The sequence below is a fragment of the Melanotaenia boesemani genome, chromosome 18 (assembly GCF_017639745.1).
Source record: "Melanotaenia boesemani isolate fMelBoe1 chromosome 18, fMelBoe1.pri, whole genome shotgun sequence".
NCBI lineage: Eukaryota > Metazoa > Chordata > Actinopteri > Atheriniformes > Melanotaeniidae > Melanotaenia > Melanotaenia boesemani.
Window position 1 is genome coordinate 12,476,253 of NC_055699.1, and position 20,814 is coordinate 12,497,066.

The 20,814-nt window shown below is 38.3% G+C and overlaps 1 protein-coding gene across 1 annotated transcript in view; it reads right to left on the reverse strand.

Annotated features, from left to right (window-relative positions):
* vipr1b (vasoactive intestinal peptide receptor 1b) overlaps window positions 1–20,814 on the reverse strand; it is a 58,067-nt gene that overhangs the window by 1,652 nt on the left and 35,601 nt on the right. The window contains exons 6-12 of the mRNA XM_041968737.1: window positions 18,719–18,851; window positions 11,068–11,221; window positions 10,877–10,937; window positions 10,714–10,786; window positions 3,974–4,065; window positions 3,341–3,470; window positions 2,953–2,994 (exon numbers count right to left, since the gene is read on the reverse strand). Coding sequence (XP_041824671.1) covers window positions 2,953–2,994; window positions 3,341–3,470; window positions 3,974–4,065; window positions 10,714–10,786; window positions 10,877–10,937; window positions 11,068–11,221; window positions 18,719–18,851 — 685 coding nt within the window. The remainder of the gene's footprint in view (window positions 1–2,952; window positions 2,995–3,340; window positions 3,471–3,973; window positions 4,066–10,713; window positions 10,787–10,876; window positions 10,938–11,067; window positions 11,222–18,718; window positions 18,852–20,814) is intronic.

The window sequence follows — 20,814 nt, forward strand, 5'->3', positions numbered from 1 at the left end:
AGTTGCCTGCCAGCAACCAGGAAAGAAGTGGGAATCCGTAAAAGCACTGTGACAAAATACAGTTATTTAACAACTTATCAGCTTAAAAGTGGAATAATAAAAATAAACCCTAAACATCAGTCACTTTTCATTTAAACCATGACAAAAGAAAAAAAAGGGAACTGACAATTGAGAAGGCCTGAAAGTAAAAGAGCATCCAACGTTTCATCAACAAGACTTTATGTGGTTCCTTTCAAACATTGTTTTCCTTTTTCTACGGAGATGTTGTCATGTTGGACTAATAACTGCAGGCTTGGATCTAAAAGTTTCACACATTCAAAGTTCACACAAATTCAGTTTTAGATTTTTTTGTCTGCAGTTTTCTGCAAGGATCTTATTTTGAGTGTAAGAAAAACTCAGAAGATTGTTTCTGACTCTGCATCAGCAGGGGGACAATAGTCCAGTGATTAAACTCAATGACCCATTCAACTTGTACAGTGTTTCCTAGAATAATACCGATAACCATAATGGTTTTGGTAACAAGTTTGTATTCTTGTTTATTTATAACAGTGATTATATCTTGAAGGTAGACTCAGAGTTTGAGTGGCAGCTAGGAATATATTTTATTCTACCACACTATAAAAAAGGGCAAAATCAGAAATGGGATGTCAGGGTGATATGGCAGTGTCTATGTTCAATCTGAACTTCTTCATCTGATACAGGCTGAAGGTTGCAGGAAAAAATGAACAACTGTCCCTCCACTCAATATATGAGCTGTATTTTCAAAGGCAGGCACAGTAAATATGGTTTAAACCAGTTCAGTCATGCTCTTGAACGTTTTCCCATCACAGATGATAAACAACGTACAACTGTGCTTTAGAAAAGTTGGGATGCTGTGAAAATAAATCTAACTAAGCAAATATAGAAAATTCATAAATATAGTTGTTTTAGCCCATTTTTATAAATAATACTGACAATGTGTTTTTAAAAAAATGGAGAAAAAAATGTAAGAAAATGCTGAAACATCTCATGACCAGTTAGTGTATTTGGTCAGTAAAAACACAGGATTAAGAATATACGATTACCCTAAGTAGTTAAGAGTTAAAGATTGCAGGAGTTCATCCCAAAATTAAAGATTGTGGGCATAAATAATTCAAGGATTTAACAAAACGATATTGCTCAAGACAAAAAAATCCCCCAAATTTGGTGATTTCTTCTTCTTCTGTATATAAGACAGACAGACAGACAGACAGACAGACAGACAGACAGACAGACAACTTTATTTATCCCCGAAGGGAAATTGCTTTGTTACAGTAGTCCAGTGTCATACGTGGCATAAACTATGAATAAAAAATAGAAGTAAAATATACAATATAAGTAAAGTGGAATAGAAGTAGAAATAATATCAATAAAAGATTTAAAACACCGGTAGACAAGGGGCAAGCAACAAAACTATTGACCCATAACGATCTTCAGTCCCTCAGGCAGTACTAACCTAAAGGCAAATGCGAGTAGTTTGTAGTTTGTACTAATATTGTAGTGGACATCACTGAGTGGATTCAGGAACACATCTGCATCCTAAAATGCCAGTCAAAACTCCCTCATGGAAGGGAAGGGATATATAAACAAGCTTGGTAAATACAGCTGCCTCCTCTGGGTCCAGGCTAATCAATGATCAACTGAAGCGCAGTAGAAAACTGTCCTGTGGTTTGACAAATCACATATTGATTGTGAGTTGTAACTAAGGATACTTTCCCCTCCTCTTTATCTCCACTTTGAAATCAGCAAGATCAGACCAGATTCCCACTGTAGCAGCCAATTTATGTCTGAAGGAAAAACCTGTTTTTATCCAGATCATCAGTTTTATCAGAGTTTCTTCATCAATGTTGGCTGTTTAACTTCAGTCGTCACATCTGGTGGTTGTATAACAGATATTATCACCATGGAGACGGTTAGTGAAATGATGATATATGAATTCTGAATTATGATCTAGGACATGGTAGGGATGATTTAGGACAAAATATAGAGGTACATGCTGCATTTACTGACCACTGGACATCTGACGTTTACCCAAGAGAGAGTCAGTTAACATTAAATATTTGTAGCATTGGCTCTTTCTGTTGAAACAATACAGTAAAAAATTTAAGGCTATAATTTGGGTTTGGGATTCTCCACAATGTGTGCTGTTTGTATGGGTTTTTAAAATTTATTTTATTTGTTTATTTGTTGAGATGACTAAATGCATAGCTTTTAAGTCTAAGACAAATTTGCCTATGGGGGTATATAACATATCATAATTTACCTTCACAAAGTGGAGTCTGTGTAATCATGACATTACAAAGAATAGTTTGTATTATTTAGGTAGAGCTAACAAATATGCCTTGTTTAATGAGCATGTTTTTATCTTGCAGCACATTATTATTCACGGTTATTTTCTTTGTAATCAATATTACATTTAATTTGTTTCTCTTAACATGTCTCTAATGTAACAAATAATAAATCCAGTGCAATTCGTGTGGTTTTTGTAATTTAAAACCATAATAACTCTACACCACCACAAGTCTTCACTTAACAAAGGACATAGAAAATTGCACTTGATTAAAATTCAGGCAGCATAGAGTCAGGCCTTGCCATCCATCCCATCACTGTTATTCATTTTGGCTCAGCACTGAGAACATAACTAATCTACCCGCAGAGAGCTTCTGCAGACGTCACTGCCAAAGAAGGTGGTTCGTTTTACAGTACAGCCATGCCGCTCAGCTAGCAGCGAGCAGAGAACAGGTCAGAGGGAGGGAAGACGGCTGGAACAACCAGTGCTGGTGACTCATGCTTGCAATTCCATCAATCTTATGCGACTGTGTGTGAATGTAAATGGTGCAATGAGGAAGCAACAAAGAAACTTCAACTCTGAGCAACCTCTGCATGAAAGTCTATAAAGAGCATGTTTATATAAGCAATGTTTGTATCACTTACCTCACCATTGAGGAAGCAATAAAGGACAGCGACCACAAAGCCCTTAAGGGAAAGTAAAACACAGATATGAGAGCAATGAAAGTATAAGTTGTGTTAAATTTTCCTGTTAGATGTTTATTTAGTCTTTACAAGTATTTGGTACTTTAAGAATAACATATGTGTCCTTCATTGAACATATGAACACATTAAATTGACAAATTAAGTCAAGTCCCCTTGGTTTTCTAAGCTCGCTATAATGCAGCTGTGTTTAAGCCTATGGAAAACTATTAAATGAAAGGATCCAAATCCCAAAACAGGAGTTAAAGCTTGATTTATTTTTTTAATGTAACATATCTAAAATAAATTTAGACTTATTTGCCCCCAAAATTTATTTGCTTGGTTACAATACCTGAAATGATCCAAGAATCAAGTCAAAAACCAGCCGTAACTCAGTCTTCACTTGCTCTGGGATAAATGCAAACACTATAAAATTTATCCCAAACAGAGGAATCAAAAGCAGCGTGGATTTTGCAAGTCTCCTGAAACGACAAAGCGAGAGAAGATTCAGAGCTCTCCCTCTGGTGAAACCAATTTTCAGTCCATCTCTTTATACATCAATGATGAAATGCAACTCTGAAGAGTACTTTTCATTTTACATTTCATCTCAGTGGGCCAGAGATGGAAAAAAAAAAAAACATTAAAATTGTCAGTGGGAAAATAGCTCATACATTATGGCAGGTATATGAGATGCTCTCCATCACAGAAAAATCACTTAAACACACAGAGCCCTGCATCTCTGTGTAAAGCAGCTGCCAGAAGGAGACTATACTGGTTATAGCTGCAATGCCTATAAGCATATAAACACATACCATATAACTCTATACATCATTTTAAACTTTGTCAGATTATTTAAGATATTTTTTGTTAATCCTTGTAAAGGCAGCCAATGTTCGAAGGATGGACCAGATTTTTCCCCCAACATCCAAATGCGGTCATGAGCTAATAAATAATACAACCGGAACAGGCATTAGGTCATACGTACAAATATTGGTTGGACTCATTTCTTCCAATATCTGGGCAGTTGATCTTCTGACGAAGTATTCGAATGATGCAGATGAATAGGATAAAGTTCATCTGTGGAAAGTATTTCACAAAAGAGGATGGTGTTTAATTAATTAAGTAACTTTAAAAAACATATTTTGCATTGTAAATAGGATTTAATGCTGAGGCTGTGCAGCTTGAGCAAAGTCTCTGCACTTATTAGTTTTGGGTATAACAACTGAAGAACATGGAGATATCTTAGATATAGAGAAATATTCATTACAGAAACCAAAGGCCAAATTTCACTTTGGTTTGACTGGATAGAAGCACTGCCCTGTGGGAAATTGAGGACTTTTAAATGAGCTGAACTCTGAACTGACATCACAAAATGCTCCCAGCTGTCATTCAGTTTCTGCTTCCAGGAAAAAACACACAGTAAATTGACAGCCAGGCTGCTGATACTGCACCAGAACATCATTGTTGTACAATTTGTCTACACATATAGTTTATTTATTTTAAATGGCCCTGAGTAAAATAACAGCTGAACCCTTTTGATGAAATTCTTCAATTCTTTGTTATTTATTGGAAAGGACCAAACTTGTTCCCATATCATAGGGTGAAAGTGATACTTGATCTGACCACAAAGACTATAAAAAGAGGTAGGGTACCATCTAACCTTGTTCTTTCTAGAACTTGAGGAAACCATTTACCATTTTCTGTAAATATGTCTAAGTTTTTCTCTGAAAATGGTCTTATTTCTCAGATATGTCAAAAACATTTGAACATAAAGAAGAAGAAGTAAAAAAAACATAAAGAAGCCGTGCAGCATGCAGTTGTTTTGCTAAAAGGAATATTTCACACCACTGCAGTTTTTTGAAGTCATGTCTGCTGAACTTGCCTTTACCCTCCTTTTCACACCTTTTGGAAAGTGCCTTCATTTTCACTTTCCCACCTACAAATGTGTTCTTATTTTGCTGGATACACACACAAACGTGCGCGCGCACACACACACACACACACACACACACACCCTTCTCACCTGCCAATGAAGATTAATGTCTGTTTTCTTAATAAATAAGCCTTTCAGTCAATGTGAGCTGACGCACTTCAGCCTTTTCTTAATATCTGGGTTTAGATTAGCATCTAGAAGAAATAGTTACTTTGAAGTACAACAGCACATGGGTGGTTTGTCTATAAGGGTAATCGGGTACATTGCACCAACAGGGAAAATTTAGAACCAGTTTTTCTTCTTTCATGACATCATACTTATTATGACCATTCTAAACATACTAGCCTGCTTGTATGTGATTGTCCGATCAGCATAAGACCATGCTCCTGGGAGTAATGCTCCTTTTTTCCCCCAATATCAGGCACTAATGTCTATGGATTCTGAGAGGGCTTTCTTTCACCTTATCATCTAGCTAACTGGTTGCACAAAGCTAGTAGTGGTCAAGCTCAATATGGCTGATGTTCAGAGCAATTCTCCTGTGTTTTTAAGAAATTTTCCCTTTAGTCATCATATAAGCGAAGATACACTGGTAAACAATTAGTATCGCCAAGACCAAATCTGAACATCGTTGTTGGTAAATCATATAATTAGAGCTATCAAAAAGAGATTAATTTGTGTAATTAAGGCATTAATGCATAAACAACAAAGTTATTATTCATGCCATATTAAAAATCCAAATTTGACGTTGTCTTGGGAGGGAAGCTGATTTGGGGCATATAGGTGCCTTGTCACAGTGGTGAACTGAATCCACTAAAAACCACTTTATCCTCCTTATTTATGAAGATTCTAGAGGATTACTGCAGGATGACCCATTTAATATACCACACATTTAACCATTTAGTCGTTGCATCTAACGTTTTGGTCCACACTCCTTACTAGTTGGTGGCAGTATGCACCAAATCGCTGCATGCCCATCCCTAAGAAAGCAAGAAGAAGACAACGATGATGTTGCATTTACATGATGGATGATTATAAGTGTGATGGAAGAATCGGAATAACCTGAGGTTTTTTTTTTATAGAAAATGTCGTAGCATAAGAATACAATGGAGCCAGTGTGGTGAGATGAGCAGGGGCGTATGCAGCAAAACGGTATATAAGTATTTTTAAAAATGCCCATGCATTCCTATGCATGTCAGCTAAATTTGAATATATATACTGAAAAAAATAACACATTTGTTTTTGCTCCCATTTCTCATAGACTTAACTCAAAGAGCCAGGAATTTTTCTACGGACAAAAAAAGCCTATTTCTCTCAAATATTGTTCACAAATCTGTGTTAGTGAGCACTTCTCCTTTGCAGAGATAATCCATCCACCTCACAGGTGTGGCATATCAAGACACCCATTAGACAGCATTATTATTGCACAGGTGTGCCTTAGGCAGCCCAAAATAAATCTCTGAGTTCAGCCCATAAACAACAGGAGCAAGAACAAAAGTGTTGTGTTTTTTTTTTTTTTTTTTTTTCTCAAGCCACTTTTCAGCAATAAGTTATTTTTTATCTTAGTGGTATTATTGTTTTTTTTTTTACATGGTTACCCAAGCGTGTGATCATTCTTTACAAGACTATGAGACAAAGGTTACCAAGAGCTTCAGCCACATGATCGATCTTTAACAGCCAAACTGTCAACACTGTATGAGAACCTAGAAGATCTTTGACAATGCTTGGAGACAACCTAAGCATCTATTTCCTTTACAGCAGGGGTGCCCAGCTCCGGTCTTCAATGGCCACAATCCTGCAGGTTTTTGATGCGTCCCTGATCCAAAACCATATGACTCAAATTGCTGAGTCATTGTGCAAAACTTAATAGGCTATTGGATCTATTTCATTTGAGTCAGGTGTGTTGAAGCAGGAAACACTGGAAAATCTGCAGGACAGTGGCCCTCGAGGACCGACTTTGGGCACCCCTGCTTTACAGTAACACACTGTCATACACCAGAGACCTGTACGATAAAGCGTGATTAACATACCCAGACATCTTTCTGTTACCTAGGTTGACTTACCCACACATTCAGAATCCCGATAAGCGGTACTACGAAGCTAGTTATCAACTCGGTAATTCAACTCTGGGTTTTCCATCTTGATCAGTACATGCTCACATAAAAGAGGTGGGTTTGCAGCATCTGACCAATCACAGACATGGAGAAACACTTTATTTATTTTATATTGATCTCAGATCAGCCTCTGCCAAAAACAAGTAGAATGAGACTCTTCCGCCCTAAGCCCCTCCTTTCCCTGATGCATAAGTCTTCGTAAAACATTTGTCATGGTGTTCTCAAACTTCTTCCTCTTTAATTTGTTTTGAAAATGCGCTCCTGTTTTTTTCTACTACGCGACTTCCGTTTCAACTGAAATGACTACCTTTTCAAGTGAAATTCCCTCTCACAAACACTTTAAGAATTCCTTTCATACATACCAAGGCAAGGCAAATTTATTTGTATAGCACATTTCATGTACAAGACAATTCAAAGTGCTTTACATAAAACATTTCAGCAGTGTGCAGAAAGCAATAATAAAGGAAATAAAACAGATAAAATGCAAGAAATAAAATTTCAGTGTGGGGAAGGACAATAAAATAATAAATTACATTAAAATGATTAAAAGCAAGATAAGTTTCAAAAAAAAAAAAAAAAAGTTACCGTGCAGATTTTATGCATAGGCGCATGAGAAAAGAAATGTTTTTGACCTGGATTCAAAAATGTCTACATTTGGTGAAAGTTTAATCTCCACTGGCAGTTTGTTCCACTTGTTTGTAGCATAACAGCTAAATGCTGCTTCTCCGTGTTTAATCTGGACTCTGGTCTGGACTAGTTGACCAGAGTCTTTGGATCTAAGAGCTCTGCTAGGTTTATATTCTCTGAACATATCACAGATGTATTCTGGGCCTAAACCAGTGAAATGTGATTTCAGAAATTTCACTATAGTGTGTGAATAATTTCAGTATGATATACGAGAGGTTTCACCATAGTGTATGGCTGCATTAGGTTCCGGCTGGGTTTTTATGTTTGTAGCATCCTTCTATGTACATCTGTTTTTTCTCGTGGCTAATCAGCTGGGTGTTTTTCGCCTGGTTGTTACGTTTGTAGCATTTCCATCTACAGTGTTGATCATTAACTTTCTGGTCGTCATTACAAGTGTGTTAACTGCTGGTAGTGATCAGATAAAATAAGTGTTCATAAATATAAATATCGAAGCAGAAAAAACTCTCTAAAACCAATTGTTCTCAGTACAATGGAAACTGAATGTAGAGACATACTGGAAAACTCAAACATGCATTTATGTGATAAAAAATGGCGCCACTCACTTGTCTGATGAGTATTCAACATTATAACGCTGTAGAAAATAGCATAATAGTACCTCTTTAAGTAGTCCCATGGGTGATTAGTACTATGGACAACAGGTGAAAGGACCTCTAGGTGCTGTCAGGTGTGAACTTAAAGCCAGGAAACAGGGGACATGACACACACTAGGAGGTGTCTGGCTTCCAACATGCCATCTTGAGCTTTTAAGGCAATGAGCAGGCAATAGAATAAGATAACGTTGTTCAGTTCTTCTCAACACAAAACCTTGTCATAATATAATGGATGTATGCAGTAGAACTATATTGGAGTCGGTAAAAAGTATTTTCTTGTTATGGCTGTGACACATCCTGGCTCACACCAGAGAAATGTTTTCCTTCACCGACCACCTTGTGAGTGCTACAAGCAGCCTTGTCATACATTTCTCTCTCTGGCCCTGCATCCCACTGTGAGCGCATGTCCCATGTTGAACATGGCAAAGCTCAAAACAGACTCATCCGACTTACCTACAAGAAACCTGGATTTAAGAACTGCTGTAATTCTATTGAGATAAAACCTCCAAGACACACTTTCTGAGATTGAGACTGGAACCACTCCCACGTCAACAGCTGAAGATGAGAGGGATTTTTTTAATGTAAAAAGTAAAGTGTCTAAAAATGACATCTAGGGGTAAAAATAGGCATAAAATTACTACAAATATCAAGAATAGTTGTGAATGGATGATGGCCATCATTGGCCATAATTCTTCCAGACATAAACATGTTTCCATCTGCAAGTGGATCCATTGGACTCAGGTGTAGCAATGACTGTACGAGAGGTACCTGCTTTTGGTGCTTTTAAGGCGTTACTTATCCCAAATAGTGCTCTAGCACCTATCAAACAAAGCTGGTGCTGCAGTTTTAAAGCTCAGAGGGCTTTCACTTCACACACAGGGGTGTTTCATTCACAGACACCATAGTAAAAAAACTGATGGCACAAATATATCAGCTTCCATGTACGTGAACACAAGCTAAGTAGACATTAATGGCTCATTCTATGAGAATAAAAACACAACGGTTATTTTGATAAAGTAATTAGATACCAATGGAAACACAGTTTTTAATTACATAATACAATTTTCTGGCTTTGACCTTTAATTTTGTGACACGCTGCACTTTAACCACATTCCTGCATAGTGCAATAGGCTATGCTTAATGCTCTGGCCTTGCTTTCCATGCAGAGGAAACTAATCACCAACATGTCTGATTTAAACAAGAGCGTTATTAATAACTTCAATTCTTTGAAAGAGAAAGAGCCAAATATAAATACAAATAATGCAGATTAGTGACAGTCCCGGTGCAAATTGGTCATTTGCTATATATATATATATATATATATATATATCTACACAAGAACTAAGAACAAATTGTACATACACTACTGTTCAAAAGTTTGGGGTCACTTTGCCATGGGATTCAATATGGAAGTGACCCCAAACTTTTGAACAGTAGTGTATATACAAAGGAACGGATATATATATATATATATATATATATATATATATATATCCTTACCTTTGTATATATGTACAATTTGTTCTTTGTTCTTGCATCACATTCTTTCATGGTTTACAATCAAGAATGGTAAATTCTGCAAAAAAAAATTTAGCTATTTGATGTTTCATTCTTTATTAAAGCAATTATCTCTCCAAGTTGGTAGGTAAATTGATTGAAAGTGGACCTCCTGTTGATAATGTTGAATTAATCATTAATTTAAGAGACAGTATGTAGTTCAAAAAGCTAAAAACAAATCTTAGTGTCAATTTTTCAGTCATTTTGCTTTTATAAGTTTACAATTTATTTTAAACAGCCTGCACTTGGATTGTAGCAAACAGACTATATTAGCTGTTCTCTTTTATCAGAATATGATAGAATCAGCTAATCTGCACATTTACAGCATATTTATCAGAATAATCATAACTTGCTCATAACTTATAGTTTCAGCTGTTGGTTTGGCCAGGGACTAGAGTCTAGTTATCACAGGACACCCTACCTTGTTTTACATTTTTGCTTAAGAGCAGCCAAAAACTTGAAGAAGGTTTTACTTTGTCTCACCCAAGATGTCACTTACACACAAAGTACTCTCTAGTCCTGGATACAGTGTTTGTAGATTCTTTCACTGCACTCTAAAAAGTTAAAAGTGACCTGCCAGTGAAGAAAAACAAACAGCTGTAATGACTCTCCACAGTCAAACGAGACTCACTGAGGTCAAGTTAACCTTTCTGTTGGGCTGACATACAGAATACCAAAAAGAGTTGGAAAGGATATATTATACTGTGAGATAGAAACAATGTGTGATGAGAACTGACAGAGTTTTTTTTCTCTTTGTGGCAACTACTTTTGAAAAGTTTAATCTGAGAGTGTAAGGTGTTATATTGATCTAAATTATGAAACCTACCAGGATTGATGCTAAAATGGGGGTTTTAATGATCCACCAGAACACATGAGTGTTCTCGATTATGTCCCAGCACCTGGTGAGACATGAAAGGATGCTGTAAATGTGCAAGATGAGGCAAATAAATAATTAATAAAGTATAGCAGTTCCCTGATAGTTCACTCACCCCACATCATTATAGTAGGCTTTAGCAATGCTCCAAGCTGTGATGAAAATTGCTGGACCTCCTGGGGACAACAAATGTATACACAACCAAAGCCAAAGTTATTACTGGATTTCACAGAAAGTTTTAGCGGTTGTTTGGGGAGACCACTAAAATAAGATAAAAAAAACTAAATATATACATAAAATACTCACCCCAGCCAATCAAAATGTAAGCCCAGAAGTACTTCCTCTCGGAGAAGAAAGAGACAGCTAGCAATGCGTGAAGATAAAGGCCCTCCACCAGCAGCCAGAAGAAACTGGCCATTATACAGTACTGGAAGAACACAATCACTGCTTTGCAGCCAACCTTGAGATGGACAAAAAACATAAATCATCAGTATTTAGGAAGACTTAATAAAGTTTTACTGATGCATCATGATGTTACTTTCTAATAAACTGATATTTGGACACACTTATTCAAAGTGGTGGATCCAAACCATTTACTGGTACTGTGTATAGGTCAGTGGTGTAGGTGGGGTAAGTTGTAGGCACTGTACATGTTAACTTAAAGATTATACAGACTTTAAAGTCTGTGTCATTGCACTATATAACTTTCAGACCTTAAAACTCCATGTTTGAAGGCACACTGACACAGTGGCATTTATTATGTACATTTTGGGAGCAGTAGCTGGCCTGCAGCATCCAGTGGCTAAGTAACTGCACTTCACAACTTTCTCTTTTAGGATGCCGTGTGACATTGCAGCAGAGTTTCGCTGTACACACTGCGTCACGCGCTAGCAAGTAGATATTAACCCAATAGCCGATTTTGAACGTGCACCTTGGCTGATTTAGCAAAGAAACACATGAAAACATTATAGGAGAAAGAGAGGGACAGAGCAAGAATTAGGACTTTTACTGGCTGGAGAGATACCACAGTACAGGTTGTATGCAAGATGGATGCCACGCATCACCGAGAAAATCTGCAAAAGTTCTGTAGTGCATCTTTAAGTGAGCAGTATTTGCAGACCACAACAGCGTCACGGCACCACCCGTTTACATCAATGACGCGTGGGGCCGTGACGCTGTTGTGGTCTGTAAATACTGCTCACTGTTAGTGGAGTTTATGATCATTAAGTGTTGGCCGTTTTACCTCCCGCGGGAATATTCAGCCATACTAATGATAGCAGTCTATGTGCCTCCCAGCCCCAACAGTAACAACAGGAGAGAGGCAATGAATGAACTGTATCTACACATCAGTGAGCAGCAGACAGCCCACCCAGATGCGTTTCTCATCTTGGCTGGGGATTTCAATCATGCAGACCCAAAGAGTGTGTTTCCTAAAATACACAAACACAGTGACTTTCCAACACGTGGGAATAACACTTTGGACCAAGTTTATTCCACCCAGAAGGGGGTTTACAAGGCCCTTCCCCTCCCCCACATTGGGGCCTCAGACCACCTCACTGTCATGCTAATGCCTGCACACAGACCACTGGTTAAAGTCACCAAACCAGTTCGCAAGCAGGTACGGGTGTGGCCAGAGGGGTCTTCAGAGGCACTAAAGGACTGCTTCTAGGGAAATATCACACCGTTTCAGCAACAGCAGAGACACACGGAGCCTGTGGAGGGGAATACAGACCATTACGGACTACAAACCTCCACCGCAGACCTGTGATGGCAACACCTCGCTGCTGAACGAGCTGAACGACTTCTTTGCTCGCTTTGAGGCACACAACACGATGCCTGCACAGAAGACTCCACCCCCTCCTGGCGACCAGGTGCTGACGCTGACCCCGGACAGGGTGAGGAGAGCACTCAGCAGGACCAACGAACGCAAAGCTCCTGGTCCAGACAACATACCTGGCCGCGTGCTGAGGGACTGTGCAGCAGAACTCACAGATGTCTTCACAGACATCTTTAACACCTCGTTGAGTCAGGCTGTCGTTCCCATGAGCCTCAAAGCCACCACCATAATCCCTGTCCCAAAGAAGTCCTCACCCTCCTGTTTTAATGACAACCGCCCGGTTGCACTCACCCCCATCCTCATGAAGTGCTTCGAGTGGCTAGTCATGGAACATATCAAATCTGTCCTCCCCAAAATGCTGTTTATTGACTTTAGCTCAGCATTCAACACAATCATCCCCCAACAGTTCGTTCCCAAACTGGACAGGCTGGGGCAGAACACCTCGCTGTGCAACTGGCTGTTGGACTTCCTGACCGGGCGACCACAGGCAATACGGGTTGGCAGCAACACATCCAGGACCATCATTCTGAACACGGGGGCCCCTCAAGGATGTGTGCTGAGCCCCCTCCTCTTCACCCTGCTGACCCACGACTGAACCCCACTGCACAGCTCAAACCTCTTCATCAAGTTTGAAGACGACACAACTGTTGTGGGTCTCATCAGTAACGGGGATGAGACAAACTACCGGAGTGAGGTGAACCACTTGGCCTTGTGGTGCACACACAACAATCTCTCTCTGAACGTTGAGAAGACAAAAGAGATTGTTGTGGACTTCAGGAGAGTCCACTCCCAACATGCTCCTCTGACAATCAACGGTGCTGCTGTGGAGAGGGTGAGCAGCACCAAGTTCTTGGGTGTAGACATCTCAGAGGACCTCTCCTGGACCAACAACACAACAGCACTGACCAAGAAAGCCCATCAACGCCTCTACTTCCTCCGCAAGCTGAGAAGAGCTAGAGCCCCGGCCCCCATCATGCAGACTTTCTACAGAGGCACTGTGGAAAGCATCCTGTCCAGCTCTATCACAGTGTGGTACGGCTCCTGCACCGCGTCCTGCCGCAAGACCCTCCAGAGCATTGTGAGAACAGTCGAGAAGATCATCGGTGCCCCTCTCCCCTCCCTCTACGACATCTACTGCACAGGCCTCACCCGCAAAGCTCTCGGCATTGCTGGTGACCCCACCCACCCGTCACACAGCCTCTTCAGTCTGCTGCCTTCAGGGAGGAGACTGCGCAGTCTCAGCGCCAGGACCAGCAGCCTGAAGGACAGCTTCTTCCACCAGGCTGTCAGGATGCTGAACTCTCCTCCCTGCCCTGCCCCCCCCCCCCCCCCCCCCCCCCCCCTCCCCTCGCTGCCCCCTGCCCACAAAACCTCCAGACTCTGAACCCCCCTCCCATCAACTCTGAACTGTTCATGGACACTTAACTTACCAGTATATAAGCTAAACCTGCACAACTGCCATGCCATTTGCACCACTGTATTCATTTAGCACTATCTGGTTTTCTTTACCCAATGTTGCTGCTATTTGTGCCTTTTTCATTATTTATATATCTTGTTTTTATTCCTTTTATATAGCATAATAAAGCTTTTTATATATAGTATAGCACAGCAGAGACCTTTTTTTTTACTTAAAGATGTATGTTAAATGTTTATTGTCTGCCCCTTGGGTCTGAGTGAAACGCAGTTTCGATCCTCTGTATGTCTTGTACATATTGCAGAATTGACAAATAAAGGGACTTTGACTTTGACTTTAAAGTGATAAACAAATAAGCAAATATAATATATCAAAAATAGATGAGGCTGTTAGTTAACACCTATGAACTCACTGAAATGAATAAATTAGAAGCAGCCCAGTTGAATAATTTTATTTCTTTGCTGTAGAAAATTTGCACCAACAGTGGGCACACTGATGATAAAAGCCAAGGAAAAATGCAAGCTCCATTTCTGCAACAAAAGGACACAAAGCCATTAAGTGCAGAGATGTTCCAACAGAGCAAAGGACATGGGCTGAGCACTGAAACAGCAATGCAGAATAACACAAAAGCTCTATTTTGGTTGGTTGACCAGGCCACAGCAGTTCCATCAAAATGAACTTTATTGAACTTTTATATGAACTATGTACAATGTGTTGAATAACTCAGAAATCCCAAACAGATGACATCACACAGAAAAAAAAAGAAACCCAAACAAATCCATGACAATATGCCCCTTTAAAGATTCATACCAGATGTGAGAGATGGGGAAATTAGTGGAAGGGTAAAGAAGGGTAAACGTGTGAGCCGGAATCAACTTAAGCACATTTTGGGTTAAAATGTGTTGACAGTAGTGAAGTAAAGTAAACTTTAATGTGAAAAGAAACAAAAGGGAGTGGATAGAACATCTGCAGAAACAAGGACAAACAAGGCACAGAGCTGAAAAGGCTATACTTCTTGTCTCAACCACAAATGCGGGGGAATGATGAACGAGTAAGAAAGTGTTATAATGTCAAAGCTCATTGGGATGAGATATACTCGCACATCATTAATCATCACTGAAGACAGCTCTGCTGTAGCTCACCAGCTCACTTCCAACAACTTTCTGCAGACTTCACTGACAAATTATTTTGTGAGCATTTGAAAAAAAAAATCAATAAAAATAAAAATCTATATCTATATCTATATATATATTCTGACATAAAATGCAGAAATCCCAAAGGATTCAAGTTTTGTCCAAGTTACTTATTTTATTTTTAAGAAATAGTGTAGCATATTAGCTGAAGTTGGACATCTGTTGCTAACGTACCACAAAATGAGCTGACTAAACATTTTTAGGTGAATTTCCAGCATTGCTAACCACTGTCAAATCAATTATAAAAAATTACTTAACTAATGTTAACTCCTGTGAGCTTGGTGGCTGAAAATGAACAGGACATTCTTGCCTGTGGTGATGCAAAATCACATGTAGATAGTAAAAAAAAGAAAGGCAGTGAGAAAAATGCATAAATGTAGCTATAGAACTGCAAATCATAGTGCACTTGACCAAGTAGTAGTTCAACAACATTTTAAATAACATTAGGTGTAAATGAAGGCAGATCCAAATTCTGTAAATTAAAAAAATGAGAGGTCTTTTTCAGTCTGCCTCAAATGCAATTATAGGTAAGTGAAAACAATATGAGCAACAAGAGCCAAGGCCATGTGTTTTGTATGTTGTCTGCGTGCGTGTGTGTGTGTCTAAGAAATCATAGATACTGTGAAAAGAGTGTGAAGATTAAATGTGACATACATTTGAGCTTCTTTCATCTTTTGGCTGAAGAGGACAGACAAAATTAAATAAAATATGATGTTTGCATGTCGAGAGATTATTGCTAAAAAAAAGAATAAGAATAAAAATAAGGATAAGGATAAAAAATAAGAAAAAAAACAAGAATAGGAATAATTATCATGTAATGTTGGGATTTGTTTTATTACAAGTAGTTCATTAAAGGATCAGCGCATGCATCCAACTGACAAGAATTTCATTGCTTGTGTGTATTGATTTCCACTTGGCATGTTGAGAAGAAGAGATTCAGGTAGCCTAATGTGTGTAAATCAGTACAAATTGTTCACTGGAACTCAGTTTTTAAGAGCCTGCCATTGCAGGTATGTGGATAAAAAAATATATATATATATTTTGCTACAGAAAAAAAAACAAAACAAAACAAAAAAAACAGGAAAAGTCGATGCTCACCACGCGTGTGTACACCCACGCACATACATTAAATCAAGCATTTGCTATATGTTTTTCAGCAGTTATAACAGTTAAATCATGAATTTATTTAATGGATAACTTGCAAACATCCAAACCCTAACCTATAGAGAGAGAGTAACAAACCCATCATGGAGAACGCCCACACACACCACAGCAGTGAGCCAATAGTTGTAAAGGATTTGATGCCAAGGTCGTTGTGAACACTATACCACTAAACCTGTCTCTATAATCTATAATATATTTTTTCCCTACTACAGACAGCAGCTGGCTCCTGTCAACCTAAAAAGTTTCATTAACATGAAAGAGCTGGCCAGAGACCTTACTAATGAATCCACTCCAAGCCTCCTCATGATGTGTGGCCACTTTGTGTAACATAAACCTGATGTCTTTCTCTGGTGTCAAGGGCCTTTGATCTGTGGCTCAGTGCTATGTAATGTGGTGGTGGTTGTTTAAAAACCTGAGGGTTGGTACTGTATAGTGGGCGATGTAAGTCTAAAATATGTGGTTTTGGACATTCTGTGTTATTCCAACTGAACTGAAATTAAATCAAAACATTTCAGGATGCTGTTATGGTTAGGGCTGTTAAATCTCTAATTATGCTATCAAAAATCAGTTGAGGAATGTACTTCCACAAACTCAAAAAAAAAAAAAAAATCTGAATCATATTAATAAAAAATATTTCATGTTGGATCCCATTATTTTCTTTTTATTACAAAATTATAAGCAGGCTTACAAAGGGCACTGATAAAACACATATCATCACAAAGCCTGGCTTTTGGACTTGTTTCTGATAACTGTGATCCTTTTCATCTATGATCCAGAGCCCATAGTGTCCATTTCTTTAAAAAAGATCTAAAATATTGATCGGTCTGCCCACTTTGCTGATTTCTTGTGTGAAGGTCGATCCCAGATGCTTATCTGTCCAGAGAAGTTGACACAACTGGGTAAAGTTAACTTAATGCTTATATTTTTACAATAACATTTATTTAGGATGTAGCCTACCTCTTCGTTATACCTTATTAGAAAAGAAAAAGAAAAATATTTTCTTTAGAATTCCCTTACATTTGTGTTTATATCAGTTACTGATGAATAACATCCCTTGATTTGGTGTTGTCCAAAGGAATGGAGATTAGACTTGTGCCTATATGTACTGAAATGTCTGGTTGCTTAAATTATTTAATGATATTATACTCTGTGAAATGTGCAAACACTCAAAATACACCAGCTGATCCAAAAAGCTGCAACAAAGGTTCTGTTGAGAATTAGCAGCCAGGATCATATTTCTTCAGTTTTAACTTCTCTTGTCAAAGCCAGAACACAACTTAAAATTCTTCCACACACATATAAAGCTCTTCAGCCCCATTGAATCTTAAAGGTTTCATAGTTCCAGCACTTTGGTCTCAGACTGCAGGGTTAGTTGTAGTTCCTAGGGCTTCTGAAAGTAGAATGGGAGGCAGAGCCTTTAGTTATCAGGCCCTTTCCTTATGGAACCAGCTCCAAGACCAGGTTTGGGAAGCAGACACCCTCTCTACTTTTATGATTAGGGTTAAAACTTTCCTCCTTGCTAAAGATTATCGTAAGAGTTGGTTTGAGTGACACTTAGCCATCGTCTTAGTTACCCTGTTGTAGGCTTAAGATGCTGGAGGACATGCCATGATGTGCCGAGCACCTACCTGTACTTTTCTCTCTTCGCTATTTATTCTCCTTGAATAAAAAAATTACGTTTTTGTTATTATTAATTGATGTTTCTCCTTTTGTTTCTCAACAGGTGTTCCTGACTTAGAGTTTTGATACCTGTTGATCCCTCTTTCCTGTCCTCTCCATCCCCAACCACTTTGGGGCAAATGGCCACCCTTCCTGAGACTGGTTCTGCTGGAGGCTTTCCTTCCTGTTAGAAGAGTTTTTTTTACCTCCACTGATGCTTGCTGGCTTGTGCATGCTCAGGATGGGAGATAATTAGAAAGGAAGGGATTCCTTAGGTTTCACTATGTAGGCTATCCATCTTTGTGAATTGGCTTATATGAACACAGTTATAAATTGAACTAATGTGGATCACATTTGTTTTAATTGAATTCTAATTGGACAGTGAACTGGATTGATTTAGACAGTTTTATTAAAAAAGCCTTGAGTGGACTTTGTGTCATCCAAACAATCACAGAACATCTAAAAAGGCTCATGTTGCAACCAGAATTTATAGGGTGACACAGACAAAAAAAGAATAAAAGTGAAATAAATGTGAAATATAACCTATAAAATTTAAACCATTAAAACTTATTATCTAAGATCTTACTGTGTGAGCTCTATTTAACTATATAAAGTCTAACCAAACCAATTGTGCACCATTTAGCTCAAGACTTCCACATCACATGGCAGCATCTTGAACAATTGACTCACAGAGCCTGAGGAGCAGTTGTCCACTTCCCCGACCTCATAGAGAACCACATCCTTGATGAACACAGCGATGGCCTTCAGGATAAATGACACAAACAGATGCATGTGGATGTAGTTCCTTGTGCAGTGGAGCTTCCTGGTACAAACAGAAAAGATACAAAAATACAGATCAAGCCAGCACAATACACCAACACACACACACACTTAAATAGAATCTCTTTATGCCTATTATCTCATGTCCTTGGAGTTAATAGAATAAAATGACAGCAAATCACAGATCAAATTAAATAATAATCAAGCCTCTTAGTTTTAGTCATTGAGTGGGTGGATCCACTTCTGAGCACATTGAATGTTTTAATTATCTCTTCATACAAACACCCCAATAATGCAGAGAGGAAACCTTTCAAATAGAAACACATTTTTTTTAAATACCAAGATTAAATCTTTTAATAATGCTTCACCTTCCTGATTATATTATCACACTTGGGAAGACTGAATAATTAGCAGGGGAGATGAGAGGCCAGAAGAAGTTGTCTAATAGTTATTTTTTTAAATCTCAGGAAAGCTTGGCCCCAAATATGAATTTCTGAGAAAGCATGCACCCAGTTATTTAATGCAACCCATAAAAGCAATAACAATTACACTGAACCTGTCCTAAGTGAGCTTGTTCATTCTGTGAAAGCTGCTTGAAGTCACTAGTGTTATATTATGTTATCCACATACTGAAGTCACTGAAAAGTGCTGACATCTAGGGGCCGGTTGTTCAAAAAATTTAATCCGGATAAAAGGTTTCCGCATTGGGGAATCCCATTTTTCAGGATGGCGGATCACGTAATCCAGCTTACTTTTGTCCCAGTTGTTCAAAGCAACATTGGGATTGGATCACCCTGATCCAGAATCCTGTTTTTCAGGATCACCAAATCTGGATTTCCACCATTTAAAACAATGTGGGCTTCCGGCTATGTGACAAACAACAGGTAGAAGAGCCAGTATGGTGTCTCTTTAAGTAAGTTTTCAATTGGCAGCAACACACAGCAATCATAAATATCCACTTCTATGTTTAATTGTATGACTTCCCATCGGAGTCACAAGTACGCTACAACCTCACTTGCATTAAGATTAACAGTAAAAAGTGAATTATAGGTAGTTTCATACACGTCATCTGGGTTTTTAAGTGCATTTCGCCTCAAGCTTGGTCATACAAGAGACACACTTCAGCAGTGTAGAATTAATATGCAAAATAATACACAAAACTAACTGCTGGGCTTCACAGTCGACTATACGCCAGTGCAGTTTCTGAGTAGTCAGTGATGTTGAATTGATGGGTCGTTGGCAGTTTTCTGCGCTACGCATGCGTAGAGAATGCTAGTCTGACAATGTATGGCAAACCAGCACATTTTTCCTATAGCTCTCATAAAAAAATATGATCATAATATGAAAAATATGTTGGATATATGCTGGATTTATTCATGGTTTGACATAAAGAAAAGTGGAGATAAGTTTGTTTGGTAGCTTGAATTAATGCATACTGAATGGATTTAAAAATATAAAGTAGCCACAGAGAAAAAAAAAACCCAGAATGGGTAAAAAAAAGAAGCATTGAAAATCCTGATAATCGATCAATAATCAAATCCAAGACCCTCAATCGTAACTGCATTGAATTGTGAGGTACCTAAGATGGCACACCTGCAGAAAAAAGTTTACATCAAGTTATAGACTCATACTTATTAGGCTTTTTGATGTAAGCACATAATTATAATCAACGGCTAATAATAATAATAAACTGGATAGCTAGCTAGTTTTACAGTAAAATAATAAGATTGACACAAGAAAAGTTACTTGACTTATAAAGAACAAATAATATTAGTAATTATTGTTGACATATTCTGTGATTGACACCATTTTAATCAACCTTGTAGTTAAAAAAAATCATAGACACCTATAAGATTATCTCTTGCAGTCTAGTTTGTTTTAAAAACAGAAGTTATTCTTCCCATTTTTCCATGTCCTGCTGATAACCTTCAAGCTTTCGATCACAGCCCACCTCATGGCTCAGATCTGTGAGTTGCATAAACTTCATACCCTGATCTGTTATTTCA